General features: G+C 33.3%; 1 protein-coding gene across 4 annotated transcripts; it reads left to right on the top strand.

The window, feature by feature from the left end:
* Positions 1–2,734: 2,734 nt before the first annotated feature.
* On the top strand, positions 2,735–16,160 carry LOC143238430 (phospholipid scramblase 1-like). Of its 4 annotated transcripts, none has more exons than XM_076478658.1 (9): positions 2,755–2,887; positions 7,141–7,312; positions 8,374–8,497; positions 8,784–8,903; positions 10,550–10,627; positions 10,894–11,033; positions 12,640–12,801; positions 13,070–13,231; positions 15,700–16,160. In XM_076478658.1, the coding sequence occupies exons 2-9, from the start codon at positions 7,250–7,252 to the stop codon at positions 15,757–15,759; spliced, it is 909 nt and encodes a 302-aa protein (XP_076334773.1). In that variant the 5' UTR covers positions 2,755–2,887; positions 7,141–7,249; the 3' UTR covers positions 15,760–16,160. The 4 variants fall into 4 exon arrangements, with proteins under 4 accessions (XP_076334775.1, XP_076334773.1, XP_076334774.1 ...); XM_076478659.1 differs by lacking the exon at positions 2,755–2,887 and adding an exon at positions 3,019–3,228; XM_076478660.1 differs by lacking the exon at positions 7,141–7,312 and having other exon boundaries at positions 2,735–2,887.
* Positions 16,161–22,418: the final 6,258 nt, after the last annotated feature.

Raw genomic sequence — 22,418 nt, 5'->3', positions numbered from 1 at the left:
TATAAACAATGAAACGACATTGTAGAAAAGGAAAGAATATTCATACAAAAAGTTAACATTTAAACTGTTAACTTATGAATACAAGACTGTTTTACGACTGTCACATGAAGCAGAGAAACTTTTACTTCTTGTAATCCTACTTATAGTTACAGAGTTAATATGGTTTTGGTGTTCTCAGAGAGATTATTAATTTATGTTATTAAAAGTGTAAATAGCTGTGTTTTCTTGTAGGCTCTTCATTGTATTTTCCAACTGTTTGTTAACTCGGTGGTTAGTGCTTTGGATTAGCAACTGAAAGGTTGCAGTTTCGTGTTTTACATAACGGTTGTGCCCTTGGACAAGATACCTCACCCAATATCTTTTTCTGTTTTTAGCTGTTAATCTGGTACTATTTAATAATTGGGAAATTTACTTACAGTAGACAGGCATCCCGTTACCCTCTAATGCCACAGGAAACTCAAGTCCTTAATGAAAAAAAATATTTTTGAATTAATCGTTAATCATTACAAGATAAAATTAAATATTTAAAGAAATATATAAATACAGTTTTGGCAATATAGCCATAACACTATTTTTCATTTGTTTGTAGTTAAACACAAAGGTACACAATAGGCTGTGCGTACTGTGCCCAACATAAGTATTAAAACTCCGTAGATTTAATGTTGTATCACTGGGAGGACCACAGATTTCTAACACTGTTGTTTATATCATCATTTATATAATGTTTATTAGACGGTTAAAAAATAAAATAAAGAATGCTTCTTATTTTAAGTCACGGTACAAATAATGAATACTTTTAATGAAAGGATTTATGTATATTACTGTGAAAGTATCGAATAACAGTTGGAGGTCTTGGGAAAATGTGTGTAGACACTGTTTTGTTTGTTTGTTTCTAGTTAAGCATAAAGCCGGAGAATGGGCTATCTGTGCTTTTCAGACCACAGCTGTTAAAACCCTATTTTTAGTGTTATAAGTCTCGAGACATAACAGTGTGCCACTGAGGACTATACACTATCTCAAAAAAAAAAGAAGTTATCTTTATATATGAGGATATAAGAATTAATTTGTTGTTGTTTTGAATTAAGCACAAAGCTACACAATAGGCTATCTGTGCCCTGCCCACCACGGGTATTGAAACCCGATTTTTAGCGTTGTAAGTCCGCAGACATACTGCTGAGCCTCTGGGAGGCATGAAAATTAATGTTACAACGAAATTGTCCAACAATATCTGTGTTTTAGTTCATATCAATCAGATTTTCTACAGATTGTTCTGGTTAGCCCTCATAAATCAAAATCGCGGGTTCGAATCCACGTCACACCAAACATGCTAGCTTTTTCAGCCGTGGAGGGGATAATAATGTTGTGGTCAATCTTACTATTCGTTAATAAAAGAGTACCTCAAGAGTTGACGGTGGGTGGTGATGACTCGCTGCCTTCCCTCTAGTCTTACAATGCTAAACAAACAAATACACATAAATCAAATAGTAGATAACGGAGTGGAATTTCACAGATTTGGCAGACCTACTGCCGGTAAACAAGTATCTACAACCTATCATGAGGAAGCAAACACACACAGTTGTATCATATGTTTTGTTGAAAATTAGATTGTTTTGTTTCGTTTACGTTGTGCTTGAGGAAAAGTTAATTATGTATTGAGACAACTATTCTATCAAGTTTTCAGTGTGGTGGAGACAATACTGATATATGGGACTAGGGGGGTTTACCAGCGTATTATGGGGAGCACTTCAAATGAAGAACGTTGTTCTCACCGATTCTCATTTAATATTAGATTTGGTCTTTGAAGATACGTTTTAAAAAGTTTTTAGTTGTGACTCTCATTGGCACAAAGATATTAAATTTTTCTACTTCCCAACACAACTCTTTATTCCCCTTATGGTTCCTTAAAATGATATATTCTAGAAAAAATATTATTTACACTTTAGAATTTTCATTTGTCATCATACAATATGGAAAGACGTTGAAATTGGAAACTGAGAAACCTAGTTTGATAAAGTACGGCTTTCTCGTGCGGTATTCTCCTGCACAGTAATGATTTTCACTGTTCTACGTTTCTTTCATAACTAATTTGAAGAAAAAAAATTGAGCCCAAGTTAGCAACGACACGAAAATAAAGTTTATTGATTTAAAACAGACAAATCAATCTGCGCGTCCACAGAAAGAGCTACAGTACAAGGATTTTACTGGTGAGAGTCCTACCGTACAAGAAGTTTGGTAGAAGACTGGTTTAAACTGAGAGATTGTTTGTTTGTTTAGAATTAAGCACAAAGCTACTCAATGGGCTATGTGTGCTCTGCCCACCACTGGTTTCAAAACCCGGTTTTTAGTGTGTATGTCCCCAGATATACGACTGTGCCACTGGGGGGCGAAACTGAGAGAACTACCCATTATATATATAGCACGATAGGATAAATTCTCACAGAGTACACTTGTCACTTGGCTATACTTTGAACAGTAACTTGTTAAATGGAATAAACTTGTAACCATATCGGTTTGAGTCAGGTAAAGTAGAAATTACCTCCTTCAATGATCTATGACTCAGTTGGAAAAACTGGCAGTTGATCCTTTTGTACAGAACGAGAATGAAATGTTAAGTGCCAAGGTAACTTCTACTAAAGTCGCTTCCAAATAACATAGTTACCGCCTTCTGGTCTGACGTAGATACGGTGCCGTGATATGATAGGTGAACAAGCTGAAACCACATTCGAGGAATCTCTTACGTCATTTCTGAGTGTGAAATAAACGGAGTATGAAGACACTATATCCCAGGAAGTGTAGGTAGATATGTTTTTTTGTGTGTGTCGTGTGTTAAAGTGCTGTAGAAGGGCAGTTCGAAACGCATCACTGGAGGAAAATCTGAGATTATAGGGTAAGGCTTCATATCACGTTAAATAACTATCCATAATTTAGCTTGCATAACATCTTCACCTTTTATTTTTTGGGGAGGATTTTTGTCGTAAAAGCAGCAGCAAAATAATAATTTCCCAATTAACACTCAACTAATATATTTACAGAAATGTTGTTTTGAAAAACAAAACTGTGGCTTGGTTAATGGTATGCTGTTGTAATTAGTACATTATTTTCAAAGATAGTTAAATTTAACTGTTCGATATAAAGCAGCAACTAGTAATTTAAGAAACAAGTAAAAGCTTTCATGTGGTGAGAAGCCAGGAAATGTTAATCTAAATTTAAGAATCCAACCCCAGTGAGGTAAGTCCAAGTTGTTCATGACATATATTCAGATACAGTAAAGTTAATAATGGTTTTGTAATTTCTAACGAGTTTTATGTTATGAACATGGTTAGTGCTTTCATATTTTTGCAGCTAAATACCACTACATTTATATGAGAGGAATCATTAACCTAGTATCGAAAGATGCACGAGTTATCATTAGTAGCAATCTCGAAAAGCTCTCACGTTCAGTTATGTTTTATTATCTTGGTTTATACTCTAGATATAACAAGCTCTTAAAGACTGACGCACATTACACTGTTATTTTTGCATGACTAAAGTCCGCACAATCAGTTAAATTATTACTTGTTAAAATCAATAATATATAAATCCATAAATATATACTGTATATTCGAATATATACAATATATATGTAGTTGATGTATGTACAGTGTATGCTCGTGTGTACGTTACGCCACTGAGTTTCTTACCGTCGACCTCCATAACAATTGTACGTCCACTGATGTTTTAATTATACGTTAAGAAACTGCAAAACTAAGTAGCACTTACTAATATTGTGTGTAATGCAGCTTTAAAGAGATAGTAACTGGAAGAGGTAGTGTCAAAAACCTGCTGGTAAAGCAATTAAAACAACTGATGTTAAGGCGATTGAATTGGGTAAAAAAAATGTTTTGTGAGCCTGTGATACATGTAAAGTTAAATCCATACAAATGTATATATATACATCTTCAGTATTTCACATTTGCGTACGTCGATGGAAATTGACAGACACCTAACTAGAACACCGGAACTACAAATGGCAACAGTTTTATTTGTTTTGTATATAAAAGAGTTTTGAAATGACCAATAAAATGATAAAGAATGGTGTTATCAACTCGTATTTATTGATTTTAACAACTGAGATAATCAAGAACAATTAAAAGTCAGAGTAAGTTAACCCTAAACTAAGTTAACTCGCAATGCTGTAACTCCGTTATGTTGGTTTTCCATTTCATTTTAAAAAAAGGATGATAGTCCACAAACCAAGAAGTATAAAAGATAACCTAGTTGTGTATATGAATAACTTTTTTTAAATAAAATTTTTCGCTCATTTAATATGTAATGGATTTTCACTTAGCATATAGGCTATTATGCTAAAGACTGTTTGATATGCTGTTATACTGTAGTAACAGTTATATAAAGGTATCAAGTGTTTAAATATTTCCCTGTGTTATAACACTGTAATTTGTAACCTTATTTGGTTGGTTACCACTCTTGGCACAGCAGTAAATCTGAAGGCTTGCGACACTAAATATCAAATTTCAAAACTGGTGAGCGTAGCACCAATAACCCCTTGTGTAGCCTTATGCGTAATAATGAACACACAAACAGAGAAGACACTACATCTTTTAATTACACTATATACATACGGCTACATTGAGTTGCAAAAATTAATATCCTTCGTTTCATCTCCAAAGATGTCTGTGGACTTACAACGCGAAAATCCGGGCTTTCGATACCCGTGGTGGGCAGAGTACAGATAGCCCATTGTGTGGCTTTGTGCTTAATTCCAAACAACAACAACAATAATCTCTAAAGTTTGTATGACGTAAAAAAAGTAAACTTCACGTACATTTAAAATTTTCTTGATTGCTTACCAAAGGTTTGTATGTCAAAATGCATTTAATAAATTTGTTTGTTTTTTGCAAAGCTACGAAAAGCTATCGGCTCTCTTTCCGCTCACTGATTATTGACTGGCTTCTCATTACTTATTACTGTTCACTACCTTCATTGATCTGTTACTTATAATGTGTCTTTATTTCTAGATAATTAAATGTTGTTTACATAACGGCTCTTTTCTTTGATTGTGAAATATCTTTAATATGTAAAGAAACACAGTGCACTAAACTGAATATTCACCAAATCTTTTTTTTTGGTAGTTTTCATTTCCAAGGATTACGATATACAAATTGGATGGCCTGTCTTTCATCACTGTCACTTGCTGTTGTGTTACTAGGGAAACTTTCTGTTCAAATTAATGTTTTAACGAATATTTGTTTGTTTTTAGTTAAGCTCAAAGTCACACAATGAGCTATCTTTGCTTTGCCCACTAAAGGTATCGAAACCCATTTTCTAGTGGTATAAGTTCCCAAGCATATTACTGTGCCACTGAATGGCCTTAGTGGTAGCTCTGTCCTTGGTGATCCTCTGGAAATAGTCTCAACAAGTACCCTGGGTTCTTCAGCAGGCTGACTTTTCTCCATAAGCAAATTCTTCTCTGGTCCTTTCCAGTTGCCTGTTCTCTCACCATCGTACTTACAAAGAAAATCACAGACATTGAACTCTTAGCTAGGTCCAGCTATTCTTCTGGATTTTTTTAAATCACACCATTTATCTCTTCTGAACAAAATTTGTTACCTTCCAGTATTTGCTTAAACATAAAGTTTCTTACGTGGAGATTGTAAAGATATACAATGTCACCTTGATGATTGTTTGTTTTGTTTTTTGAATTTCGCACAAAGCTACTCGAGGGCTATCTGTGCTAGCCGTCCCTAATTTAGCACTGTAAGACTAGATGGAAGGCAGCTAGTCATCACCACCCACCGCCAACTCTTGGGCTACTCTTTTAACAACGAATAATGGAATTGACCGTCACATTATAAAGCCCCCACGGCTGAAAGGGCAAGCATGTTTGGCGCGACGGGGATGCGAACCCGCTACCCTCGGATTACAAGTCGCACGCCTTAACACGCTTGGCCATGCAGGGCTCATTTTGATGAAATCCAATCTTATCAGCTTGATATCAAAGCAGGTCTTTTGCATGTAATATCATGTATGACAGCAATAGTCTCACTGCATCTTTTGTATATGTTTCTGTTCAGTTATATTTCTGTAAAATAACACGCTGCTACATCCAGGGTTTCCTAGCCACCACGACAATATTAATGGAAACGAGCTTGCTGACATTGTGGCTAAGTCTGTCTGCTCTGGTGCCCTCACAGCTATGCCTATCTCATATATGAAATATGGTCCTGTATTGAAGACTCAAGCCTGGCATGGCCAAATGGTCGAGGTACTCGACTCGTATTCCGAGGGTCGCGGATTCGAATCCCCGTCACATCAAACATGCTCGCACTTTCAGCAGTGAGGGCGTTATAATGCGACGGTCAATCCCAGTATTCGTTGGTAAAAGAGTAGCCCAAGAGTTGGCGGTGATGACTAGCTGCCTTCCCTCTAGTCTTACACTGCCAAATTAGGACGGCTAGCGCAGATATCCCTCGAGTAGCTTTGCGCAAAATTAAAAAACAAACAAACAATTCTGAAGGCTCGATTTCGCGACAGTTGGCAGTCAACTTAGAGTTAGCAATATAATAACAAGTTCAAGCCTTTTGTTGTTCTTTGGCCATCTTTATTTCCATAAAGATTGGAAAGAGGAAGTTGTCCTGGCTAGACTATGCACTAGTCATAGGTTTTAATCCATCATTTTCTTTTATCTGTAACTGATCCACCAGTGTGTGGTCTCTGTGACACAAGTCACAATTGCCCACACTTTAATGTCGTAAAACGACCATGAGTGGCAGCACCATTTTAGATATCTTTTTTTTTTTATGGACTAACCCTTGACGTTGGACAGTGTCATTGGCAATGAAAACTCTGTCTATTTTCTTTATGTTTTTAACTTTTAAGGAGCCATTGACCTTCCAATTCTTTCTAAATCTTTTATTCAACTTTTGGACATTATTTCCTTTTACCTCGATTTACGTTTTTCAATTTTAATCATTTAATTTTTACTTTTTTCTTGATTGTTTGGCGCAGATAGCTTAGTTACTTTTCTCTAATAAATGCCAATCAACCAATTCGTATTTTTACTAAAACTCCCTCTTTACGTTAATAACATGAATACAAGAAAAATAAAGTTATTGTTTCTGAATCTTTAGCTTGATCTTTTAGCTTCTGGCTCTGGTTCAGCTTACCGGAAGTTTCACCATTTCAAGATCAACAATTTACGATAGTCAACTCTAAGATGCGACTGCAGTGTATCAGCATGACTTCTTGAAGAATGGAAAGTGGACACACAAGTAGACGTTGTTTGTCTTGTGGGGGAAAAACCTTCAAGTCTTCTGTAGTCGACATATTTATTTGCTGCAACTGCTTAAAACTATTACCTTTTTTCAGTGTCTAGAGAATTTTTGCTGAAGAAATAAATAAATAAACGTCTTTATTTTAGAAATATGATATATATGATATTGTTCAATAACTGCACCTGATCTAGAATCTTATAAATCATACACTGATGGAATAAAACACTTCTAAACGTCACAACCTAACATCTAATTGCAACGCCTCCTACAATCCTGTACCCGTTTACACTCTCGTCCGTGAGACATGTTCTAGGCAACGATCAGTTGCAAACTCGTTTTGTTAACCTGAAGGTGACCTAAGAAGGTCGAACGTTGTTCTGAACTTTATTTTGATTGAAATTTTAAATACCCATACCAGCCGTCTTGAGAATACATTATTACTTCAAATGCGTTCCTCGTCATCACAAAATATCATTCTATTTTTACGAGATACACAGTTTGGTAATGTAACTGAGGATATATGAATTTATTAAATTATCGAGCTGTTACTAGGATTACAAAAACGTTCATCATCCACAATAACAGTAATGGTAATACGAGTAAGAAATTACTCTGGTAATCGTTAACTTTCTATGCGATCACTGAGACTGTTTTGCTTCTTCTGTATAAAGTGTTATTTATGGTTTACGCTCATAAACGTTATAATCATTAGTATACAAAAATATCATACCAGTTCACTTCTAAATTCAGAAATTAAAATTGCAAGTTGTAAAATAAACCTACTTACATTGTCTTCTTGATGGTTTATGCAGTATCATTTATTTAAAAATAATAATTAAAGCTTTTTTCTCAACATAAAATAATATAAATCTAATGATATGCCTATAGTAAGATAAAACAGGAAGTGTAATTGTAAATGACAAACGTGTAGCATAGCATCATTCATTCTGGTATTTCACAGGTCTTCAGTTTATATAATTTTTAAATTATTATAAAACTTCATACAAACATAAAACACAAGTATTTCTAAAAGTAAATGTTTTAGTAAATTGTTATGAATAATGTTCTTAATAATCATAACTTTGATATGTTTTTCTTTTAGATAAGAAAGATTATCAAAATAATGGCAGCTCCATATAACTCAGAACCTGGACAGGCATGGTATTCGTCTTCAACCGGTGTAGTTGGGGTACCACCAGCTGGCGGAGTGGGTTATCCACCATCAGGTTGAGTTTCTTATTATTCTTCACATATATTGCGGGCATATTGTCCACCCGATAATTTTAAAAACTTTCAAAAACATTTTTTCATAACGTATTGTAAACTATTTTTTATTAGTAAATTACAATCAGTATTATTTATTATAGATGGTATGTCTTGACCATAATTGTGTATTTGTGTTTAGAATTACATATCAGTTCTAATATTTAATGATCTTATTATGCTTGCGTATATAATAAGATCTATGATGAATATTGTTTACACTATTTTTAATAACTCTTTTGTCTCTAGGGCCTGCAGCTGTTCAGTGGATGTCTCTTCCTTCGGCTCCTCCCAACTGTCCACCAGGATTGGAATACTTGACAATGATTGATCAGCTTTTAGTACATCAAAAAGTGGAACTACTAGAAGGTTAGATTAGAGAGAACTGAAATAGTTCTTGAAAGAAATATTGCAGAAGTAAACCTAACTTCATACTATGATACTAACAGTGATAAATTGATGCATGCACATATAAAGTATATAGAGGTATATTAATCTTTTACACTGCTTGAAACATTTAATAATGCTTTACTGTCATGTCTGACAATAAATTTTTTTTTCTATTCGCCAAATTATGGTTGGCTACCCTATGTGTAATGGGTTATTTCCTTTTTGCTTTTAAACAACGCTATTTTTCAGTGGGGTGCAAGGGAACAGAGGATATATGGAACGAGTTAAATTGTTTCACCTGAATACCATTTTATTCTGATAAATTGAGCAAATCAGTGACTAATCAAAGACAGTCTCCCACTGAATAATGAATTACAGACTTCTTGTTACACTGTAGAGTATTATAACAACTGTATACAAAAGTCGTTATCAAAAAACAGTATAAACTTTTGCTATATAACCTAAAAAAAAGATTTGTAGAAGCAATAAATCTTGCATAAAAATAAAAGATGTGAAACGGAATGAAATATAACTGTGGTCAACATCTCCGAGTTTAATCATAGATATTTCTAAAGTATTCATTATCATATAAGCTAGCTGCCTAGATGACATAATGGAATGCAAACGGATTTTGGTCAACGTTAGAGAAACAGTGTTAACATTTGATCGAGCCAACATGTAATGTCACATTGGTTTGTCAGTACATATCGTAAAGAACCGAGAAAGCGGAATGGTATTCATAATTACCACGAAATTGTAAGACTAACTGGTTGGAGGCTTGAGCCAATGATGAACAAGGATGGACATGATATATAACTGTAAGTTGAGTCATTTTGGGTTTTTCTTCTCCATTAAGTTTCTGTTCTGAAAGCAAAGCAGCTTTGTCATATGACAAGACTGAATTAACTCCCTCAGCAACCAAGGTATACTTTAAAACACTATACCCTCAGAAAAAATCTGCTACAACTTCCTGTAAGTGCTTCACACTGCAGAGGTCAATTCTGACATACTCGATTCCAGCTGATCCTTGACCCTTGAAATATCGCTTATTTAACGTTTGTGGATGCACTTTACCGTATTTTATCAGAAATACTTGAAATTCGCGTCTTTTATAATTCAGGTCACAAATCTTATCTTAAACGCGCGCCGTATTGGATTCATACTAAATCTCATGCCTCCCCAGTGGTACAGCGATATGTCAGCGGATTTACGTTGCTAAAAACCGGGTATTAATACCCATGGTGAATAGAGCACAGATATCCCATTCTGTAGCTTTGTACTTAATTCTAAACAAACCAAAAACTAAGTCATGTAGCTTATAACTTTAAAATTGTTTTTAATATTATTCCTTTAGACTGTCTCACACCTGTTAAATGAAAGAGATTATATTCAAGAATACTTCAGAATGTTTAATGATTTGCAGCTTTATTCTGAGAAACCACTAATACATTTAGTTTTTTTTCCTTTTAGATTTTTTTATGTTATTATGTGAACTCAATAAATTTATTTACTCTAATGAGGAAAATTTAAAGCTGTCAGACCTTTGCTGAACATAATTCAGCACACAAAAATCATGTGTCACGTAAGAGTGTAAATAAATCACTCTTCATTTATATTTTTTTCAGCTTTCATAGGTTTTGAAACTGCTAATAAATATCAAGTGGTGAACAGCATGGGCCAGAACGTATATTTTGCGGCTGAAGGTAAGGTAGTTCCTTTTTAATAATAATTATTTGGCTATTTAAAATAAAGTATAAAGATAAGTACTTTTTAATTATTTATTGACTTATACTTAACGTACCCTAAGGGTTAAGCTAAACAAGAAGTGTGAGCTCTCGTTTATTAATAAAAGTTTAGAAGGACTAATAACTGACCATCAGCTCATCGATTTTGATAGAAAAAGTTATAAAAATCAAGCTTAACAAATGTTTAGAGGAAGCATTTACTAATACATGAAATATAATTATAGATACACACTGCTGTACAAGAAACTGCTGTGGTCCAATTCGTCCATTTAATATGAAGATTCTGGACAACGGAGGTCGCGAAGTTATTCATCTCTATCGTCCTTTACGATGTGACAGCTGTTGTTGCCCTTGTTGTCTACAGGTAAGTATTATTTGTGTAACAACCGTCAGGATACTACTGTATATAATATATATTTTAAACAACTTAAAAATAAACTTTAGAATAGGACAGTTATCTATATATACTAATATTACTGTGAGTGTTTTCTTATAGCAAAGCCACATTGAGTCATCTGATGAGCCCCCCGAGAGGAATCGAACCCCTTATTTTAGTATTGCAAATCCGTGGACTTATCGCTGTACTAGCGGGGGGTTAATATTACTGAATAATGGAATTATGCTCAGTAGAATCAATGCAATCGCTTTGTACAAATGTTTGAAATGCTACTGTATAGATAGATACAGTTCGCTTATCCATACACAACTTCAATAAATAAATTTTCACATGACTTGCTACTATAAACTAGTTATAAAATAAATGAAAGCACTGCGGCTGTGTGAGCTATTCTTCATTCATTTGCTTTTGTTTTAATGTAATGTATTAATGTGAAGTTACAGAAAGCTGTAATTTTGGATTTCTGTCATCTTGTGGTGAATTTCATTAATAAGATTTTTTAAACACAAGTTGTTGGTTCATCCAGCTCAACCAAGTGATTCTATATACCCAAGTTTTGGGCTAAATGAGTTACTATGGCTTATTTCATATATCAAGGAAAATACCAATTATTGTCCCCATTATAAAAAAACAACAGCAAATAATACAGTCATGTTGGCTACCTTACTTTCCACATGATGTACATATAATATAAATAGGTGGAATTACAAATAGTTATGTAGGCTATATTACTGCTTCAGTTTCTTGTGAAATCTTTTAATACGATTGTTTGTTTTGGAATTTCGCGCAAAGCTATTCGCGAGCTATCTGCGCTAGCCGTCCCTGTTTAACAGTGTAAGACTAGAGGGAAGACAGCTATTCAAACCCGCGACCCTCGGATTACGAGTCGAGCGCCTTAACCACCTGGCCATGCCAGGCCCTAATACGATTGTAAGTAAAAAGTAATTTTAATATAAAAGCATTACTTGCACACATTCGACACTTTTATCGTGTTTTTACATAATGAGTTTTTAGTTCCTTAAATACTTGATTGAATCGCGCTATTCATACCGAAACGTACAATAAGCTTTTCACCACAATTTTGTAAATGTAACAGATATTAGAATAGAAAACACAAATAAAGAAATTAACCAAAACTGCAATTTCAAATAAAAATATAAACATGAAATGAGAAACAAGAACAACAAAAACAAACAATTTTAACATTTACAATTATTGTCTCTGAGTTTCAACACTATTTTAGTTTTTGCATATTACGAATTTTCTTTCTTGAAAAAGTTGCTTCATTTATATCAAAATATATTATTAGACTTTTCTATCATAACAAAAACATAACATTTTACCATAATTTTATAAGTGTAACAGATAGTAGAATATAAAAGATACGAAAACGTTTAACCAAAAATAAACTTAAAAAACGTATGCAACAGTTTGAAGTAGGGAAACAATTTAAATACTTACAAATACTATTCTCATGCTATTAGTATGTAAATTAAGAATATATTTATAATTTTATCATATCTAATTGATACCCAATTAGAAAAAAAATTCAATGATCTATTCCTTGTTTCAGCGAATGGAGGTTACAGCCTCAGGTAGTACTTTAGGTTATGTCGTACAGGAATGGAGCATCTTTGTTCCCAAATACGAGGTTCAGAATGCGGCTGGGGAGTGTGTTTTACGAATTGAGGGACCATTTTGTACATGGAGTATCTGTGGTGATGTAGAATTCAAGGTTTGAGCTTAAATGTTTATCACTTTAAACTAAGAAGCCTCTTTTCCTGTAAATCAGTTTAAATTACCATCTTAAAAATATAAATCTATGTTTTAAGTTTTATATAACAGAGGAAGATAAAGTAAAAAAAAAATTAGTATTTATCTAATTATGATAAACAAAATATCATATCAAAGGAACAGTTTTCTCCAGTTGGGTGTTGTTGATTATTTGCAATGTAAAAATATACGATACTGGATGCTAGTAATTATTAAATTTATTCTCTAAGGTATTATCTCGTGATGGAGAAACACAGGTTGGAAAAATCACCAAACAATGGACAGGATTTATCAGAGAAGTCTTTACAGATGCAGATCATTTTGGAATTACATTTCCAATGAATTTAGAGGTCAATACCAAAGCTCTTCTTCTTGGAGCGTGTTTTCTAATAGTAAGTGTCTGACATCAAGAAGATCTAATAGTTTTAATTTTATATAAGATTTTAAGGATGGCTATACATGTTTTCAGGTTTCGCTTAAATCTGCTTTATCTCAAAAATTGAATAGGACATTTTTTTGGAAAACCCATTTCATAAAACTGTTATTTGTTCAGAAGTGGCTAGAGACGCGGAAGTCAACCTTGGAATAGCTCTGAAAGTATCACTGAAACTTTAGAAAACTGGCAAATAGCTATCCTTTTTCTTCCTTACAATCTAATTTATTTCTTTTTAGTGATTTTTTGTTAATTAAAGTATAATCTTCAAATTTCTCCAATTAACTGCGTAAAATGGAATTACTTTGCCGAAACACTGGTAAAAAAGCTTTAATTTGGAAATAATCTTTATTTGATTATATTCTATACTGTCGACAAAGCACAAATATTTGTTTGCTTGTTTTTTTTTAATTTCACGCAAAGCTACACGAGGGCTATCTGCGCTATCTGTCCCTAATTTAGCGGAGTAAGGCTAAGGAAGGCAGCTAGTTATTACCACTCACCGCCAACTCTTGGGCAACTCTTTTACCAACGAATAGTAGGGTTGACCGTCTCACTACAACACCCCCACAGCTGAAAGGGCGAACATGTTTGGAGTGACGGGGATTCGAATTCACGATCCTCAGATTATGAGTGATCTTATTTAGCTATAATACTTCAGGAGTAGTATTTTCGACATCATGCTATAAACTACATAAATCTATTACAATTTTAAAACCTCAAACAGAATCTTTCGAGGAATTCTGTTATTAAGTACGAGAAGAATGTCTGGTTTAAATGTATATGGTCCAAAGCAACCCTGAACATCTCTGATATAATCTTTCTAAATAACATAACGACAACATTATTCTGTCGTTTACTGGTCTATAAAGAAACATCTTAGTCAATAACTGTTTGTTTTGCAGTTAAGCAAATGTTAAACAGTGGGCTATCTGTGCTCTGCCTACTCGGTTTCTACCGTTGTACGTTCGCAGAAATATCGTTGTACCACTGGAAGGGCGCCAGTGAGAGATTTGTTTGTCATGTTTATATAGATCCGGTTTTAAAAGTAGCATTGTGAGTTTCAGATCTATATGGAACACATTCTGTAACTAAACACGCGTGTCCTTCCCTAGTATTCAGTTTCTAGTCTTGTATAAAAGATTATCGTTAGAATAAAACTGGCATAAAATAATAAAAAGTGGCATTTTACGTATATCTGCTGGCATTTTGGAATGCTTGCTCGAATAAGCAAACCAACTATAATAAAACACACAAGCACTTAAGCATTTGTCTTTCATAAAATGAAGCAATAGATATAACTCTCATTTTCCTGATACTTGTATTTTACTACGTTCTCATAGACTTTAAATAACTTTTATTAATTTGTATGCCACTAAGTGATGAAGTAAATACTGCAATTCTCAATTACAGGCTCATTTTGCACAGCCCATATATTTGACAATTATCAGTTTTTCTCCATATTTTAAATGCTCTAAAATTTAATTCTAAATGTTTACAGCTTTTAGGTAAATTATAATAATTTTATACGCGTTGTTTGTTTATTGTTTAAGCACAGAGCTGCTCAGCAGGCTGTATGTGCTCTGTCGACCTCAGTTATCAAAACCCAACTTTTATTGTTATAAGCCCTCAGATTTACCAATGAATTACCAAAGATTAATAACTGCACAATGATAAGTAGAGTCTAAACATGTTTTAACAGGCAAGTGTGTTATTACAACACACAACGGTTAAACTGAGTGATAATTTTATGAAGTAACATAATGTGCAATCACTACAATTACGTAGCTACTACTTCTGTCGGTATGAAAAGATATTACTTTGCTTCTGATGTGAACAACAATTTATTAGTTTATAAATTTTCTGTTAGAAGTTTGATTATAATCGTCATTATGGGATTTATGAGTGGTATAAAAACTTCTTTAAGATTTTTTGATAATTCGCTTACATTTTAATGTTGTACAAAAAATTGAGTTATCTATAAATTTCTAGAAAACGGGTAAGAAATTTGGAATTCAAGAACATAGTTCAGTGTTTAGAAAACGTGTTTTGTAAAAGCTGTGCTCAGGTATAAGGTTAACAGTAACAGTTAACACCTGAAAGCTCATTTGCCACTAAGTTTGACACACGGAAAAAGTTTAGAGCTTTACTCTTTGATGGAGCTCAGACACTTCATTTATCATAATGTTATCACAGAGTTAAGTGTTTCAACTAGTGGCTATTAAAATACTAAGAAAATTGCGCCCATCTAAAAAGATATAGCTAAAAGATATTCTTCACAAAGATACCTATTTTACTTCAGGTAACCACAGCTATAGATAGAGTAGAGATCTCACAGTTATAGTGAAATAACGAAAAGGTTCGATTAGCCTCGTACTCAAGTAAAGATCTGTTTGTTTTCAAAATTTCCTTTTCAATATTTTTCAGGATTTCATGTTTTTCGAGAAAGCCAACAATGAGGAAAACGACTGCCTTGGAATGTGTTGAAGTACCCTGAACCATTAATAAGTACTTATTACCCACAGAAGTGTTTGATAATATCCATTATTAAATAGTGTTATATATATATATATATCAGTAAGCTTTACTGTACGGTTTAAAATAGATTGTTGAAATTATGAAAATTAATTTTCTTTTTATCAGTAGCATATATCTTGTATTTTTAATGAATTTTTGTATTCACATGTTTATTACTTAATCTCCGTAAAAACAAAAACAATGTGCTCTTATAAAAACTCATTCAACTGTTTAAAATAAAAGTCATAACTAGATCTGCAGATAAATCGATAAATTTAAAATCAGAAACATTTTGAAGATGTCCATGTATACAGTGTTCAAGCCGTTTTTATCGTCATGGTACAAATAAAGTGAACAAACAGTCTACCCGACTTTTCAGTAGTATGGTATATCCAGTTAGGTACACTGTTCTATTAACAAGTTCAGTGTCATTCATCATTTTTGTTGTAGATATTTTCATATTTGAATAAGATCCACTTAGAAATGTTGACTTTGGATTAATATTAATAGTCAAAATATGAATATCACTATCATAGAGAATAATATTATCGTATATCATCTGAAAGAATAATATACTCTAATAAATTTATATACATTAAAATATTAAATAACTTACACACAAGCACATATACATGTATATTTATATGCGTGATATATGCACGTTTTTGGCTGGTTTAGCTGTATACAATAAAACACGTTTTGTGACTTGTTGTGTAAATAAAGTGTACTATGTTACTTTAGTATCGTTATTGTCAATTCAAAGTGTCTAAGTAATTATGAATCATTTATATTTTAATATTATATATATATATTGTTCATTTAAATGTAACTTTCTATGAGATTAAGCTTTTTAAATTTTATAAATTTTATTTCTTCTTATTGTGTTTTAATTGTCGTCTGAGCTATCGTAATTTAACGTCTTTATAATTTGGTTCTAATGAAATGTATTTTCCAATTATTAATTTCCGAACTCAGACTATTAATCATATGTTTCAAATAGTTATTGTTATTAATTTTTATATCTTTTATTAAATAACAGAAAAAAATGTGTAACTATGTGTTTTTAGAACGCACTCTGTTCATATATGATTTCAATTTTAACACTGGCTTTCGTCAGCACCTGAACTTTTTAAATAACATTTTCTCACAACAAGTGGTTGTGCACGTGCTGTAGTTTCTTAGATCTTATTTCAATTAGCTACAAAATGATCTGCTGTGGACTGAAGTTTCGCCTAATCAAGAATTATCAGCACAGATTAATTCAGTAAACAGAAGTTCCATTAGGCTTCTTATAATGATAAGTAGTGTATAATATCTGGGGTTTTCCAGTTATTTTCTCTTTACCGTACAATAAACTGAATTAACTAGTTATTGTACGGTGAAAACAAAATAACTTAAATACCTTATAGATATTTTTTACTATTCTTAGTGCTTATTATACAAATAATATATAAATGTTACTTACCTGCCAAACACTGTGGACTCTAAGAGACTAAATGTTCCAAGATACAAGCGACTTAAAACTTCATAGACGGTTTTTACTATTCTTAGTGCCTATTATACTAATAACATAAATATTACTTACCTGCCAAAAACTGTGGATTTTTGAGACAGTAAATGTTCCAAGATACAAGCGATTCTTCTGTAAGACATTATCATTATTTTGAAGTAAAGCAAATCATAATTTCATGTAGAGGTTTTACAAAATACACGTTGTTTAACCACGTGAAGTTGTATTGTAAATCTTTAAGCACACATATTATTGATGTTCACTAGCAGTACAACAGTTCATGTCTCGTATTAGGAGAGCCTCAAGTTTTACGTATTTAACATTGCACATTGTTTTATTTTAAAATAAAATATATTTGGTGGAATTTGTGATTTTCTTTATTTCGAAGTTTTATTCACATTACAAAATATCGTACCACAAGCCTTAAATGTTTTCTATAAATTCTTTAAATGTTATCCAAAAACAATAATATAATACTTTAACTCATTTGACTATTATTTACCGAAGTCTTATAACATACGACACTGATGCTACTCTCATCTAACATTTTAAATTGCATGTAAGATCCAATTTGATATGTGTAATAGTACATAAAACAAATGGAAATTGCAAAATATAAACGAAAAAAATGCTAATTTTTTATTATGAGGCAGTCGAAGAGTTTGATTAGTTATGTTAGTTTTGTTTATACAAAAAAGACATTAAAAAAGCATTAAAAGATGACTGTTAGTTTGTGGCCCGCCATGGCCAAGCGCGTTAAGACATACGACTCATAATCTGCGGGTCGCGGGTTCGCATCCGCGTGCCAAACATGTTTGCCCTCCCAGCCGTGGGGGCGTTATAATGTTACGATCAATCCCACTATTCGTTGGTAAAAGAGTGGCCCAAGAGTTGGCGGTGGGTGGTGATGACTAGCTGCTTTCTCTCTAGTCTTACACTGCTTAATTAGGGATGGCTAGCACAGATATCCCTCGAGTAGCTTTGTGCAAAATTTCAAAACAAACCATGTTAGTTTATTGTTTTTATTACACATTAATAACATCTATTACGAACATTTTAAAGCAAAATGTATTACAGTGTATAAGAATTTTATTTATCTTTTATATTCTTAAAAAATACAATAGTGATAATAAAATCATCATTTTATTTGCTTGCTTTCTCAAATGAAGGCCTAGTGTGTTAAGGCGTTCGACTCGTAATTCGAGGATCGCGGGTTCGAATCCCGGTCGCACCAAACATTCTCGCCCTTTCAGCCGTGGGGGCGTTATAATGTGACGGTCAATCCCACTATTCGTTGATAAAGGAGTAACCGAAGAGCTGGCGGTAGGTGGTGATGACTAACTACCTTCCCACTAGTCCTATACTGCTAAATTATGGACGGTTGACGCAGATAGCCCACGTGTAGCTTTGCGCGAAATTCAAAAACAAACAAACAAACAGTCATCCGCTAACACGCACTCGACAAGAAAACATTATACTGTGATACTGAAAGAACTTTCTTATCTTAGAAATATATCTGTATTACATGTACTTTAGGTGCACGTGGATATATCAACGGAGAGAAAACTAATTCAGCTTAAGTTCTTCATGCCCTACCCTCAAACGAATATATTTTTTTTTTAATTTGGAGAGAAAGCTTGTTTGCTTTTCTTTTCGAATTTCGCACAAAGCTACATGAGGGCTGTCTGCTGTAGCCGACCGTAATTTAGCATTTTAAGACTAGTTGAAAGGCAGCTAGTCATCACCACCCACGCAAACTATTGGTGTACTCGTTTATGAACGAATAGGGAGATTGGTCGTATCAGCATAGAGCATCCACGGCTGAAAGGGCGAGCATGTTTGGTGTGACACAGATTCGAACCCATGACTCTCAGGATACAAGTCGAGCGCCTTAACCACCTGACCGTGCCGGGCGAAGACGGGGTTTGTTTATCGAGTTGCTAGCAAAAGGTGCTCGATGTGCAGATAAGATCAAGATATTTCCAGTAATCTATATTTTTAATCACCAAAATATCCTTCAGCAATTTGGTCTCAGACTGGAGAATATCTTCCTCAGTGACTCCTAATATTTAAATATATATCTATATATGTATATACATACTGAAAATTTAACATTTTAGGTGTCGCTCAGTTCAACTTCTACAAACAAGAAAAATAGGTCTAAAATAAATGTCGAATTAGTTCTTCATTTTACTTTATGGTAGGACAAGAGATGAAGTATGTATGAATTCTTAACATTCAGTCTGTACAGACCTGGTAGTTAGAGCACTTAGTTCACAATCTAAGAGTCGCGGTTTCGAATCCCCTCCTAAAACATGCTCCATCTTTTAACCATGATGAAGTATAATGTAGCTGTCAATTCCATTACTCCTTAGTGATAAGTAGCCCAAGAGTTGACAGTTGGTGGTTTGGACTATCGTACATAGCTCTTGATTAGCTTTGTGTGGAATTGAAAAACGAAGAAAAATTCAATGTATGATTGTTTATCTATAGAGAATATTAGGTTTGGAAAATAGTTTTAGTGCTTTTAGAAAGTTGGTTATTCTATTTTGAAGAAATCGAGAAGTTTGGAATTTTACCACAAAGTAATTTATGTTTTACTAAACATGTGACACACTAATACTCTTTTGCTGTCACAGGTAGTTCCTTGTTACTGTGGAGAGTAGATAGCTGCGTGTTTCATATTCTGATCCTCTAAACATCACTAGAAACCGAAGTCGTCTATGTAGCAACATACAAGTAAAATATTTTTGAAACTATCACTGGAGACTAACAAGTAAAATGGTCCAGACAGTTTGGTATTTTGAACTTACCGTTACCTTATATGACACATGGACAAGGTATGGTTTGCATATCCCTAAGATTGGGAAACATGGAACTAATTACTGCAGAAAAAACAAGAAGGCAGCAACATCCACATCATGTATGGGTGTTAAAAGAATTAAATATGGCAGTAAGGTTTTGTGATTCAGTACCCCAGGGACATTCAAGGGGTGTACACATGTTCTTTAATCTACAATCTTGATTGGCTAAAAGTGAGCATGTGTTGACAATAGCCTAAAAGTAAATATAAAGAACTATGTATGTGGATGTTAAATAATAATATGAAATAAAATCGAAATAACAACCAACGATCCAGAAAACCTTATGGAATGTGGAAGGTAAAAGAAAACTATCTTGAAAAGTACAAAAATGGAAGTAATAATTTAAGTAACGAAAGAATAGTCTTCTTTGAGTGGTATTCGATAAAGATGTATTTAAATATAAGTTTTTACAAGCAGGAAGAAACCAGTGAAAACTAGTTCAGGTTGTGATCTGGCAGAACTAAAAGATGTTTAGAGAAGGCTGAAGTTCAAAAAAGAGGATCCAAACATCCATTGTTGTCATCTGAAGAGTCAATGACAGAATCGAAATCAATGGCAATGTGATTCAACTTAAGTTAAAAAATAAATCGATGAAATCGGAAAACCAGTTTGAGTAAAAACATCACTAAAACATAGACACAAGAGTGTAACTGTTTTGTTTGTTCGTAATTGAACATAAAGCTACACAATGGGTTATTTGTGCTCTGCCCACCAGGATATCGAAGCCCAGTTCCTAGCGTTGTAAGCCCGTACTACTATGGGGTGGAGACTAGAGTGTAACTGTATACTGAAACATTGACAGATGAGCAGTATACGTTGGATTTGACAGGAGGGTAAACAAGCTTACGGGATGACGGTGTAGAGTGAAGTTGATTGGTCAAGAAATGGAGTTAGGTACAAAACTGACTGAAAAAATAGAATTCTTAATTAGAGAGTTTTAGGCTTGCTAATTTCTGTACCTTGTTTTCCGTTAAAGGAACATTGTTTTTATCTAATTTTGACTTGTATTGCCTCTTTGATTTTGCGTATTCTCCAGTGTTTAGTTCCTTTTAAAAATTGAAATGTGTTTCATTGTGTAGTTTGTTTAGAGTTGCAGTAGGCGTGTCCGGCAGTGACTGACATTTCCATACGTAGAAGTTGTTGTACGTTTTTGTTGGTGTTTAAGGATCTTAATGTATTTCTATAGCTGATTCATATTTTCATCTAATTGTAAATTATCTCAGCTTTGTTATAAAAAACCTGCAAAAAAATTGTACAAAAAATTTATAGACAGTCCATCTATAGGAACCAGTTTGAGACAAGTATGTATTCGGCGAAGAGTTTCTGATAAGTCTTTCGATGAGGAATATGACTTGTTTGTTCAGTTGTAGTTTAATTGAAAATAAAATTCCTGCATGAAATATATTCTTAGTTTTTAATACATAACAAAGGTTGCAAAATCTCTATACCAAACTAATGACCATTTGTTGATGATACTAAATGTATAGGAAACACTGATACTATAGTTAAGGTTTTTTGTAACACAAATGCACCTCAAACCTATTAGGCAGTCTGAAAAAGTTTAAAAACAATTATAACGCTAAAATACTCGTTTTGAGCATTAAGCTATTAAAAGAAATAAAAATTAATAACGCTTTTGGAAGGTTTTGATTTATATACTTGTTTTAATAAAACTTATCTCAGAAGTGGCTTTACAATACAAATAGACTGATGTTTTGTGTGAAAATGTGTAAAGATGAACTACTACTATATGTATGGAATTATTCATAGCTTCAACGGTATCTCATAAAACAAAACCGTTTCATTTACATAACGTAGGAAGTTTAAAAATGGTTGATTCAAGTGTTCAAAATCCCAATTGGTTTGAATACATATATTAAATATAGGCAGAATAGTTGTTTATTAATATAAGGAACTAGCATTAGACACAAATATAAAAATCCATAGAATTAAAAAAGGTTTTAGATTGGTCAGTTTTGGAAACGATCAATAGAAAACGCTGGCTGTGCATTTAGTTTCGATTATTTTAGGAATAAGTTGGATGGTAACAGGGTGAAAAATGGTGTTCAGTATGCCGGTTGCTATATGTTTAGTAATAATTTTTTTATACGTTCAGTAGCTGAAGTATCCATCAGCTGGACGGGTGGAATAAAAAGTATTTTGTAACAAAGAATAGGAAATTGAGCTTTTAGTTTTTATGTTTAAACAGTAAAAGTCTAATCAAAATATATAAATGTAACAATGCTGAAAATAAA

Source organism: Tachypleus tridentatus, chromosome 13, assembly GCF_004210375.1.
Source record: "Tachypleus tridentatus isolate NWPU-2018 chromosome 13, ASM421037v1, whole genome shotgun sequence".
NCBI lineage: Eukaryota > Metazoa > Arthropoda > Merostomata > Xiphosura > Limulidae > Tachypleus > Tachypleus tridentatus.
Note: the sequence above shows the minus strand (reverse complement) of the source record. Positions and strands in the feature narration are given on the sequence as shown.

Bases quoted from the DNA above. Each gene is read 5' to 3' on its own strand.
- LOC143238430 (XM_076478658.1), top strand. From the start codon at position 7,250: ATGGAAAGTGGACACACAAGTAGACGTTGTTTGTCTTGTGGGGGAAAA. The intron at 11,034-12,639 runs GTAAGTATTATT...TCCTTGTTTCAG, and splicing joins GTTGCCCTTGTTGTCTACAG to CGAATGGAGGTTACAGCCTC. The intron at 13,232-15,699 runs GTAAGTGTCTGA...AATATTTTTCAG, and splicing joins TTGGAGCGTGTTTTCTAATA to GATTTCATGTTTTTCGAGAA.